The sequence below is a fragment of the Zeus faber genome (genome assembly GCF_960531495.2).
Source record: "Zeus faber genome assembly, chromosome: 21".
NCBI classification, from domain to species: Eukaryota; Metazoa; Chordata; class Actinopteri; order Zeiformes; family Zeidae; genus Zeus; species Zeus faber.
The window spans coordinates 14262051-14275067 of record NC_137208.1 but is presented as its reverse complement, the minus strand read 5'-3'; the positions used below and the strand labels follow the sequence as shown (position 1 = coordinate 14275067).

Below are 13017 nucleotides of genomic sequence, written 5' to 3'. Positions count from 1 at the left end.
TTTTTTTTGGGGGGGGGGGGGGTTTTCTCAATCTTAATGTCTTTCACACACTCCTAAACCTTTGTCCTTCCTATACAATGCGGTGGACTCCATCGTCCACAGGGGCTGTTTCCTCTACACACATGGAGCTGCTTCTTTTCATTGGGGCCGAGACGTATTCACACATCTCCCTTTGACACCTGTAATCGGTGGACCTTCCCATTAGCCACTTCAAAACTAAATTAATTTCACAGTTTTCTATGATGTGAGGTTGTTTAAGCACCATACCTCCCACGTTAGAACTCAGCTTCGGTGCCTCTTGCATATTCCTGTTCCTCGGGGAGAGTAAATTTGCTTTTTTAGCCATTGATCCTCCTCCGCCCACAGCTTGGCTTTCCAGAGTCTGAGAGCTCATTACGAGCCCGTATTGACACCTCTCTCGGGTTATAGTCCTTTCATTTTCAGCTGAGGTGGCAGCCGGGGGGGTTGTTGTCGGATCAAGTCTGTTACTGTACGCGCAAAAGAGAATATGGTCAATATCATAGAGGAGCCCAGGAATCAATGTGCTAAATAATGAATGACTGAGTTACCGCCTCGGTGATTTTCTTGGGTTTATCAATTGCCTTCATCTCTGTGCAGTTGAGAAGGGTTAAGTTTTTAATATTCCAGACGGACACTTGGCTTTGCAGCTCGTAGGCACCTACATCATGGCACAAATTGAGATGGCGAGCAATAGGGCGCATAAATAAATATCGCTGTCAACATGACTATCAGAGCAGAAGTGCCCATACAGGCAGCTAACCGATGCAGCCGTCTGGAACAAAATATAAAATAGTCACATTTATTCAAAAACCCAATCGCTGCTGGAAATATGTTCCATATATGTTCAAATATAGGTTTGTTTTGGTGATATGGTGAAGTGATATGGTAGTAGTGGAATTAATTTGCCTAGATTATAAACGATATTGCAATTATAGCATTTCCAATAAAAGAAAAAATATTTTGAAGGTGCAGAATAGAGTAGAAGCCTTGGGCTTGTGTGCGCGTATGATCGTGAATGGAAATAAATGTCGATGCATATTCATTTACGTTTTACTGTGACATGTCACGCAACTGTGGGAACAGTTATCCCCAAAAGCCTATAATGCAATAGACCTTTTGATTTAGTATTTCCCCTAATCAGGAAGTTTTTACTGGGGACATGAAAGCAACGGCCAGCTTCCTGACGCTGAGCTTCCTGCTTCACCTCCTTTGAAGCTGAGAGCCCTCTGCAGAAACCTGCACCTCCTCATTGGCTGTTTGTACAGATCGGGCGACGGGAGCATGGTCGCACCGTTCTTTCTCTCTCTCTCTCTCTCTCTCTCTCTCTCTCGCTGTGTGTGTGTGTGTATGTGTGTGTGTGGAATTTATCCTAATCAGGCAGGAGTTCAGCGTGGGGTCTGCAAAGCAGCTGGGCCTCACTGATGGGGATCCATGTTGCACATGAAAATGTTGTTTTTCGTGACCCATTCCCTGAACACCTTCCCTGACTTGAACACTGTGGAGTTCATACGTTTTTAATGAATATTTTACAGAGTGATTATTCAAACTTCTGGCCAAAGATCTTGCAGGTTGGTCTGTTGGTGGGAACATCTAGTACATTCCCACATTGAGTATCACGTTTTTTTTATTGTTTCTCCAATTTACGTGATAGAGACGGGCCAGGACTCAACGTGTGTGTGTGTGTGTGTGTGTGTGTGTGTGTGTGTGTGTGTGTGTGTGTGTGTGTGTGTGTGTGTGTGTGTGTGTGTGTGTGTGTGTGTGTGTGTGTGTGTGTGTGTGTGTGTGTGTGTGTGTGTGTGTGTGTGTGTGTGTGTGTGTGTGTGTGTGCGCGCGCACGCACGCCCTTTTTGGCACAGTAAAGGTGAACAGATGGGTGGACCTCACCTAAGGTCGTTTTGCCATTGAAAAGTCGACAACCTTGATAAACGTGCAAACTGCTACTCCTAATACACACTACAACTCAGTACGGATTCACTCACTATAAGACCTGTACGTGGAGAAAGAATTAAAGGATAACTCTTTTTTTTTTTTTTACCTTAAGCTATTTATTCTATAATTGGGCATCAACCCGGTTATAGCTGATCCAGAAAGTTGGTCACGATTGTCTCAGCAAAACATATTGCAGCCCAGTGTGCGTAAGTTGACTGGTGATATTCTCTTAATACTGGATCAGTTTGGATCAATGTCTTAGAAGCTGGTGCGTTCGGTGTCGGAGAGGAAGTGATTATGTTAAAGGCACCGGACTAAAATTGCTCAACACACAGTGCACCTTTATTGAAGACACAAGGGTTTTGGTTTGTGCAGCAGCAATAGGACGACCGGGACGCGTCAAATCTTTTTGCATTGGTCTATGAGCAGCAAAGATCAGAATTGCAAATCCACTCACATCAAATGAATTAATGACCATGCCACTGTTTATATGAGCTGGAAACTAAGTCATTTAATGGCCCATTTGCTTCACCTTAGTTTTTCTTAATTTTGCACCATGCACCCTCGGGAGCGCAGCATGGGGTGTAGGATGGACTATTTTTAATCGAGTGGTGGACAGACCCAGTGAACTGAGCACGTTAATGTAGGTTAATGCCTTGCGTACATAATAAATTTCATTCCGGTGTGTCGTATGTATTTTTCCAGCCATATACTGTATATAATGTTTGAGATGAAAACCAGGTTAATGTTTTTTCCCTCTTTCTCCTCTCATGGCGTCCCAGCCTGGCCGTCTTTTGGACGCCGTCCATCGGGCGTTTATCACCATCCGGCCATTCCGACCGAATCGGACAACAGATAGCTGCCTCCGAGCTGGCACGATGAAATCATTTCTTATTTTATAGAGAGAAGCGGCATCTGCTAAACTAAGCATTAATCCACCTTGACCAGAGCGCCGGCTGCTGTGGCACAGTTTCGTATGAAGGGTTATGGATTTGGTACCAGCGTGGCGTGGGACTGAGTGTGGGAAAGTAGCTTGGGGTCGGGGCATTGTTCTGCCCGAGCTCCCACTGACGTGCGATGTTTGGGCACACCCGCAACGCTGAGTTCCTGAAGTGACAGACTGAAGAAAGACGATAGTATCCAGCAGGGCTGAACTGTGATGTAATGGTTGATTTAAAAAAAAAAAAAAAAGGAAGTATTTTATTAGAAGTCTGCATCCATTGACGGCTTTCCAGTGCAGCCATTAAGCAAGAAAGGGAAGCCTTAAGAAATGCTCATTATTAAAGCAGCACTATGGAGCTTTTGGGATTTGCCGCCCCTACATTTTCTGAGCGCAGTTGCGCTTTTACAGCATTGTCGTAAAGCTTGTTCCGGTGTCTGAAATTAATACATTTTACCGGACAAATTTGAACCTTATCGGTCACGATTCAATAACAATCTATGTTACGAACGCAAATACAATGTACGCCGAGGTCACAGCGCCGCTTGCACGGACCTCGCCGCTTCTCGAGCACTCAGTCCGCCCATCGAGCGGAGCGGGGCTCCCTGCTACTGGTGCGGGTACCAGATGTGCTCGGCCTGGCAGATCCTCTCGCACGCACGAGTCAGAGGGTGAGACAGGCGCACCGCTCACACAAAACGTGCGCACCTCACACGTTTTGTGTGAGCATTATCACCGGACATTTTTACCGACAAATGTATCGTTGGTATTTTTTTTTTGTTTGTTTGTTTTTTTTCCCCAATACATTTAACCCGGGGGAAAAAAACAGCATTAACCGGAGCCAAACCTCAAGAAAGTGACATAGTGCTGTAAAGTGTTACACACTTTTCCTGCGGTTTCTTACTCAAACACAGAAGTTATATAGTGTAAGAACAGGCGTTCAGGGGGGCGGGGGGAATGAAAGAGGTGCCATTCTCTATACAAGTCAGTGTGCCATCAAAATGATTTTGAAGCTGTTATTTAGGGTAAAACAGTTAAACAGTGTGGCTTTAGAGGTTCACCTCTTATGTGACCTTTATCATTTAAGACTGTTTTAGGAATTGTTAAAATATATATACCTTTTTTTGTGTTTTTCTTAAAGTATTTTCTACATTTTTTCTTAGTTGCAATATATTACATTTACCCACATCTTTGTATTTGCACGCCAACAGATTTTAAACGAGCTCATCGCAGGATATCCATGCCCAAATATAATCCATAGAAATGCCTGGCTATTATCGTTTATTTTCAAAATAAAACTCTCCAACTCACAAATTCCACCCAGCCCCCGTCCCTTTCATCTGGAAATGGCATCAAAAGTGCAGAAGTTTTGCGTCGCCCTGAATGTTCAACGGGTCTCGGGCCTTTCAATGTCGGCGAATGAAAAGTGATGAGAAAATCTGACAAGTCGGATTTAACAAAGAAACGCGGGTAGAACGGGTGAACTGTTTCTCACCCTCTCACCCCAGCGCCCCCCCCCCCCCGTCTCACTTTCTCGTCTCTGCTCTCTGGCGGTGTTTTCCTGCGGCGGCCTCACGCTGCCCAGATTACGGAGCCTAATAACCAGCGTGAGCGATGAATTAATCACTTGGGCCGGTCGTCCTTAATGGCTTTCCATGGGCTGATCCAAGCCGGCGTCGTGATGGATGGATACCTTTAGGAGGGAAAGAAAGATACCAGATGACAATGTCTCCAGCCGGCGCCACCTGTGGAGATCCACAGTGCCTCGTTGGTTCTTTTGGGGCCCTGGGATTTGATTCCCCCCCGCCGACACTCGTACATTCGTAGAACGTTTGTCAGTAGTCATGCCGACTGCTCAAAATCACACGTTATGTTTTTACGCCGAAAATGCAAATACGGATGCGTGCAGCCTTCGCATAGAACACACACCAACCCCGGTTTTAATCAGATTACCCGTTGACCGCTGAGCCCCATGCGTGTTTAAGAGAGCATGATAAATTCTATAATCACTTTCTAATCCTGTTAGCGTTGGATTAACACGGAGGTAATCTGGGCATGACACACTCACACACACACACACACACACACACACACACACACCCACACACCCACACACTCACACCAACCCACATGAAAATGCACCGCCCGAAGACTATATTATATGAAGTCCAAATCAATGAGTCGTAGGAACGGTGAGATACCCTCACGTTTCACAAGTTCTAAATAGCATTGTCCCCAAATGAATTTGATCCATCAGTTTCCAACACGTCATGTAGCTTTCAGAAGGAGATGAACAGTTAATTAACGACCATTCCGTTTCACTTCATTCAGATTGCAATCCGCGAAGCGGCTGAAGCAGGGAATGTGTTTATGGTTGGGTTAATATTGCCCGTGTTTAATATTGATCCTAATATGTCATGTGATGATTTATTTAATAACACACTCTGTTAATGCCGTCATTAAATCGTTTCTATAATTGACGCACGTGTGTGGTCTTGACCAATGTGTATTAATTCACTGTTGCGTGGCAGTGTCGCTTGCCGTGCACCGACTCTTGCGGTGTGTCGGGCACATACTTGAAGTAGTGGAGTGACGTAGCTGAGAAAGGAGATATAGGAGGTGTAGAAGGTGCGATGACATTGTTCTTCAGCCCCTCCACCTCTTCATATCCAGCCTTGGGAGCACACACACGGAGTGTGATATGGATTTATGTCGGCGTCTCCTCCCGGCTCGGGCCGTTAATCAGCCGCCCTGCCCCGTAGTGCCGCACAGATCCCGCCGTGGCCTGAGCGATGGCTTTGTGCCGCAGCGTGCATTTGCACGCATGAGCGCGTTCAGCGGTTGCTCGAGATCAGAGGTGGAGGTTTGATAGATTTTGGCTCGGCGGCCCGGATCACAAAGTGAGATTTGAAGACGAGACTCGAGGCCAATAGGAGAGTCAGGAACAAAGTCCCAGACCATGTTATAAAACGTTTTCTTTTTATTATTTATTTTTTTATAGTTGCCAATTTTTTCTTGTTTCTTCTTTGTTTTTAGATTTAGTTTTATGATGGATTATTCGTTTATTTTTCTTGTTTACTTTTAGGTAAATTTGTTTTGTATTGATGTTGATTTTTTTTTTTCTATTTGATCGATTTTTCTTTTAAGGTTTGTTGTATATTTTCATATATTATAATATATATAATATTATATATTTTTTTTTTCTTGTTTAATGTTTATTTTAGATCATTTTCCTTGTTGCTTATTTTATCCTCCGTCCGTCGGTCCGTCCGTCCAGCTGTCTAACAGACGGATGGATGGAAACAAATGAAGCACTGTGAGGTTAAAAGGGATGGTAAATCAGAGGAAGAGGAAAGGAACTGCGGACGGAAAGTAGCGATGACATCTATGAAATAGCGTCCAGGCTGATGTCCATAAGCCGTTCGCGTTGCTGTGTTTTCATGACTGTTGGCTAATCTATCTCATTACGGCCGTCGGAGAGGCGGATGATGCACAAAGGGCTGTAACTCAGCCGCTTCTGATTACCCCGAAGTGGCGGCGGTTTATACTCCAGACGTTTATTAGCGCTGAGTAGGAAGGCGAGCTGCAGACAAACAGGCTGGCCACACGCCCAAATATTTACACTGAGCCCAAGTTTAATACGGCTTTGATTAATCAGTACATAAAAAGGGAACATTTAAACTGAAGCAAGAGAGAGAGGGAGAGAACTTTAAATATGTGCATATCCCCACACTCTGTAAACTAACTTTACTTCACAGATTCAATTAAGAAAGTCTTTTAAGTAGTTTCAGACCTTTTCATAACCCTGCAGCCTCCTGGGGGGGGGGCGCGTCATCTCGTATAAAAACATGTGTGGAGCTGGATGAAAGAGCGTGGATAATTCATTAGCAGAGAGATTTATTCTTTGAAGAATAATGAGACAAAACAATTGGTCCACCTTGGTGCAAACAATGAAAATAAATCCAAAACGACTCTATAGATATTGATGGGAAAAAAACGTGAAAATGCAGTGCGTCGTTTTGTAGAAAAGAGACTTGGAATGCAACGGAAGACACACGGAACCCCCCCCCCCCCCCCCAAAAAAAAAAAACGCAAATCAGTACAGAGGAGATCACACTGCCGGGGTCCAGTGGAGTGTCTGATTTGCATATTGAAATGACCCACACACTCCAACCACGCCAGCTCTGTTCTGCTCTGAAAGCCGAGGACAGGTGAAAGAAGACCTCACCATCCCAAACGGCTCTCCTAAACTCAGCCTCGCTAATGACTCTTTTCAGACACTAATGGAAACCCCCCCCCCCCCCCTTTCCATGGAAGGGGGGGGGGGATTGAAAGGAACAAACCCCTCCTGTACTTTGAGGATCTGAATGGAGCGCCCTGCCGCTGGGCTGCCTGCCCCACATACGGCAGTGGAATACAAAAGAAGCTGCTCTGTAAGGGCAGTCGCTCCGGGAGACCACTCTGTTGGCCCCCGCCGCTCCAGCATGCCTCAATGAAGCCATCAGCAAGGGCGAGCGTGTGCACACACATACATACACACACACACACACACACACACACACACACACACACACACAATCATATACACACGCGCATTATGAGTGTGTGTGTGTGTGTGTGTGTGTGTGTGTGTGTGTGTGTGTGTGTGTGTGTGTGTGTGTGTGTGTGTGTGTGTGTGTGTGTGTGTGTGTGTGTGTGTGTGTGTGTGTGTGTGTGTGTGTGAGTGAGAGAATGGGGGGGGGAAGACAGAGGGCAGCAAAATGTCCTCGCTCGAAAGCTTAAAATTTCGCACCAATCCGCACCAAGTATAGCACACACACATTCACGCAAACAATCGTGCCAATACACGCACGCACACAATAAGACCCCTCACAGCGTAAGCCCTTTTTTTGTTTTTTGTTTTATTTTTGTACGCCCCAACACATGCATGTACATGCACAAGCACACGCACATACACACACAATGAACAAGAGAAAAAAATGGGAGACTGCCAAAAATGTCCTCACTTTGTAAAATGTCCTCAATCAAAACATTAACTCACACCAGTCCTCACAAGTATAGCAATACACACACACACACACACACACACACACACATGCAAACATGCAAACAGTCATGCCAATACACTCACAATTTCTGACACTCCTCACAGTGTGTCCATATTCATATTTTAACCCCCAACGCATTTGCACACACACACACACACACACACACACACACACACACACACACACATATGCTTGTACATGCACAGCCACACACACACACACACACACACACATTTATACAGCCCATTGTCAAAAGCTTGCAGTTAATCCATTCTTTTCATTACTCATCAGGCAGGAGCAGAGGATGGCGGCTGTTTTGGGGAGGTTGGTGGTGGTGATTTGAATATTTCAATTATTTATCAACGCAGGTACAGAGACCGTAGAGTCAGAATACAACTCATGGTGTGTGTGTGTGTCTGTGTGTGTGTGTGTGTGTGTGTGCGTGTGTGTGTGCGTGTGTGCGCCCGCGTGTGGGGGTGATTTAAATATGTCTGAATTTGTCCATACACAGTAATCTCCTTTGGGTATACTAAGGCATGGAGCGCCAAAAATATTATTAGAGAACGCCACGGAAAAAAAACGTCACCCGGAATTTTATTTCTAATAATGCACGCTAATGATATTCACCTCCCTTAAAAAAAAATATATGTATGTATATATAATTTATTAATCTATTTTCCTGCCCGTTACATTGATAATATTTCCTCGGTGAAGGCGCATTGTAGATGAAGCGTAGTGTAAATGCGATGCAGCGCCTCGGAAACGCGCCGCGCTGAAGTGTATTCTTCCTCCTATCGCGCTCCCTCTCAGAAAACAATCCTGGGAAGCGGAGGAATTCACTGTTGCTCACGCGAGGGGCGAGGGATGGGGGACGGGGGGACCGGGGGGGGAGGGGGGGGGCGTCAGGGGCCGAGCGCGACAGTTTGTGGGAAGAGGGAAAAGGATCCTGGACGACGTGTTTTAACTATCCTCGCCCTTTTTCACCACGTCTGAGAACTCATCTGCTAGTGCACTCTTCTCTTTGTCTTTCACTGTGAGTTTTCTCTCTCTCTCTCTCTTTCTCTCCCCCTGCTCCTTCCCACACTCTCTCGCTCTATCGCTATCCCGCTGTCTCTCTCTTTTTCTCTCTCTCTCTCGCTCTCTCTCTACTGTATCTCTACTGTATCTCTCTCTCCCTCTCTCTGTCCCATTCAAGTGCTTTCTACACTAAATTACAATATTGCAATAAAGGACTTGCTGAGGTGGAAGGAAAGTCCACTCGTCCCTTTGGTGGGTTTTTCGGAAACAACAACCATCCAAGTTAAACAAACTTTGAGCAAAAGATTTTTCCTGGCCCGCTGGCCCGACTTGACTGACACCGGTGGGCCCGTGGTTGCCTGCACTTAGATGCTTCAAATGAGCACGTTTGAGGGTTTTTCTCGTCGTTCATCTTCATCTCTTGACATATTATTCCGCTATTATTAATCTTGATGAATTGTACTTCCCAAAGATTATTTTTTTTTTTGTTAATAATTTGTGCTTAGAAAACACACAATCGATCTTCATTTGCTCTACTGTGAATTCACGTTAGGTGTAAATTATCATTATTTTCTTATGATCCTGAACATTTTGTTGACAATTAGATGGTAGAGCAGTATGTTGTTGTTGTTTTTTGCTGCCATTCGTGGCCCCGTTTTGTGAATTCCAGTAGCGAGTCGAATTCGTCACAGTCCGTTAGAGTACACCAGTGCAGCTCCTGTCTCGGATAATGATCCGCTAATTGTCGGATTTCACAGCGGCCTTGGGGGCGCACAGCCACCTGGACGTGTGTGTGTGTGTGTGTGTGTGTGTGTGTGTGTGTGTGTGTGTGTGTGTGTGTGTGTGTGTGTGTGTGTGTGTGTGTGTGTGTGTGTGTGTGTGTGTGTGTGTGTGTGTGTGGCATATTTAGCGGCCCATTTATCTTCTTACATTTGTATTGTCGAGCCTTATCTACACCTGGGCAGACTTTCCCCTCAAGACATCTGTCGATCACGCTTCACGCTGCCCAGAGAACACAGGGCCTGACAATATAGGTTTACTGTCAAAAATGGTGAAACCAGTTTGAATATTGATGTATAGACTATTATTATACACGATCATACAGTATATCACTCAATTATAAAATGACTAATATTTGGCAACCATTTTGTCAGGCATAGCACCCAACACCTGATACATAAACACTTCTAGAAGTGTTTCTATCGGTCGCGAATGGCCAGAACTAAAATAAAAAAAGAAATGGCATCCATGTTTTAGAGATTACATTTTAGGTTTACCCTTAATTAAAAACGAAATCGCTTGTCCTCCTTCTTTCCAGTCGAGCCATCAAGACCAACCAAGACCTTCTCCCGGAGACCCCACTGACCAGCATCCTTTACGATGACTTCTGGGGAACCCTGCTCACCCACAGCAGCAGCCACAAGTCCTTCCGCCCGCTCTGCACCTTCTCCTTCCGCCTCAACCACGCCCTGGACGGCCTCCGCCCGTGGGGATACCACCTAGTCAACGTGGCGCTGCACGGCGCCGCCAGCGGCTGTTTCGCCGCTTTCTGCCGCCCCCTCCTGGGCGGGAGACTCTGGAGCCTGCTGGCGGGGCTGCTGTTCGCCTCTCACCCGGTGCACACGGAGGCGGTGGCCGGCGTGGTGGGCAGGGCGGATGTGGGCGCGGCGCTGTTTTTCCTGCTGTCTATGTTCTGCTATGCCAGACACTGCGGGCTCCGCGGGGACCCGCGGGGGGCGATCCGGACCAGCCGGTGCAGCGGAGGGGGCCCGCCGATCCGGTGCTGGCTGTGGATGCTGGGGAGCCTGTGGTGCGCGGCGGCCAGCATGCTGTGGAAGGAGCAGGGGGTGACGGTGCTGGCCGTGTCCGCCGTGTACGACCTCTTCTTGTTCCAGAGGCTCCGATTTCGCCAGGCACTGGTGCTGCTTTTGGGCAAGGTAAACTCTGCGCGGCTAGGTGCCTTCATGTATCCAATTTCGTTTTCCTTCCCTCTGAGGTGGAAATGTCAGCCTTCCGCTAATGCTTCCTGAATGTGGATTTAATTATGTAGGAGTGTATTTTTAGCATTTTGTTTGTGTGGAAGTTGCATGCTGGTTTGCTTTTCATTGAGTGTGGGGAAGTGTTTGCCTGTGGAGATGGCAGAGTCAGTTAATAGAAAGTACTGCAAGCTGCTCAGTGTTTTGTTCTGTGATGGGGGGGGGGGGAAGAAGATAAAGAAACGAGAGACTGCCATCCAGGTGTGAACACAGCTGTCACCAAGACTGGGCGATATTGACAAAATCAAATATCACATTTTTTTGAACAAGGCCCTCAATATCAAAAATATGATGATATTTTCCGGGATGACTATACATGCTTTCGTAAGATACTGTATTAACACAGTAAATATTTCAGAAACAATAATCAATATTGTGGTTATTATGACCAAGCAAGCAGGTACATACACAGACATTGCACGGCTCTTAAAGGCTATGTAGTTCAGAAAACTGCAATACTTGCACGCAGCTTTAAAGACAATATTTAAATACAATCAACCCAGAACATCCCGGACGATATCCAGCCTCATATCCCGATATAGTTATTATAACGATATATCGCCCAGCCGTAGTTGCCATCGTTTGCAATTTTCTTCAATGAGAAGATCCACACAAGGTGCACACAAGAGTGTGAGTGTGTGTGTGTGCGTGTGCATCTGATAAAGGGAATAGTTAAACAGGGAAAGATTTTATTGGCAATATTTGTGTTATTTTAGGCAGTCCAAAGTTACACAAGGATACACACATGGTTCCGTTCTTATAAGCTCTAACTTGTCCAAGTGAGAGACACACACAACATGACTCCATTCTCCTTCCATGTTCTTAAGGACAAGAGGGACACACTGACTCCCAGCGCTTAGCGTTTGATGGGAAAGCCAGTTTTCAGATTCACTCTAGATTTGATGAGAAAAAATACGCTGCGCAGCCAACGTGATGGTCCTCGTAAAAAAAAGACAAAAAAAATGAAAAAAAAAAAAACCCTCAACTAGGATAATAAAAAGTCCCCTTGGGCTTTACAACACGAGGACAGTCCCTGAACGGGGCTGAATTTGCATATGTGTGTGTGTGTGCGTGTGCATGGGAGTCTTCTTGTCTTCTTATTCTCGTCAAAATGTCCCCGTCTACGTCTGGGCGAGCCAACATTGTGCAGTTGCGATCGTGCGTTTGCGTGGAAACTGTTTACTCGGCCGTTTGACATCTTGTCAAAATGTTTAGGCATTCCTGTGTGTGTGTGTGTGTGTGTGTGTGTGTGTGTGTGTGTGTGTGTGTGTGTGTGTGTGTGTGTGTGTGTGTGTGTGTGTGTGTGTGTGTGTGTGTGTGTGTGTGTGTGTGTGTGTGTGTGTGTGTTCACTCATGTATGCCCTCCTGGCAAAAATGTGCGGGCATGCGTGTCAGTAGTGGGCATGCACACATGCGTGCAACTCTTTACTGTACCCATGGGGCAACATTTCCAGTAGTCTCAGGCGGTGTGATAATTAACAGCTGTTCAACCTTTCACTGTAAACCGGGCTGACAGGGAGGCCTCAAAGGGATCGCTGTGGAGAGAACAAGTTGTGTTTCTTCTTTTTCAAACCTCGGTAGAAGGAGTGTAGCGGTAGTTTCAGCTCCACCAGCACCATGGGCTTGAATGGTCTCAATGCCTTTTATTTATTTATTTATTTTTTTCCCCCTTAAGCTCTTAATCAGGTGAGGGAGACGTTTACACTCCGAGCAGCAGACGCATCGTGAAAACGAAACTAGAAAGCGATCACAGGGTAGGAATGCCGGCAAAGTTCTGGGGAACATGTGCGGAGCGACGACGTTACAGCGCCGCGGACATTTCATCAGCCTCTGTGATTGTCAGAGGGCGTTACACAAATTTTGTTTTGTGCGTTGGGCTCCGGCCGGGGATGGGGGTATGTCACCGATGCCCTCCACCGACACAATCGACTCGCCGATTGTCTCCGCACGGCAGCACATCTGGCACATTTATCACCTTGGCACTGCCCTCCTCTGTTGCCCCGGCCGCAGTTATCTTGGCAGGGAG

General features: G+C 46.1%; 1 protein-coding gene across 1 annotated transcript in view; it reads left to right on the top strand.

Annotated features, from left to right (window-relative positions):
* Nucleotides 1-13017, top strand: part of LOC307246638 (protein O-mannosyl-transferase TMTC2-like) — a gene marked incomplete at its 3' end in the record, with an annotated part of 53085 nt that overhangs the window by 13784 nt on the left and 26284 nt on the right. The window contains exon 2 of the mRNA XM_080022624.1: nucleotides 10274-10892. Within this exon, the coding sequence (XP_079878750.1) occupies nucleotides 10274-10892 (619 nt within the window). The remainder of the gene's footprint in view (nucleotides 1-10273; nucleotides 10893-13017) is intronic.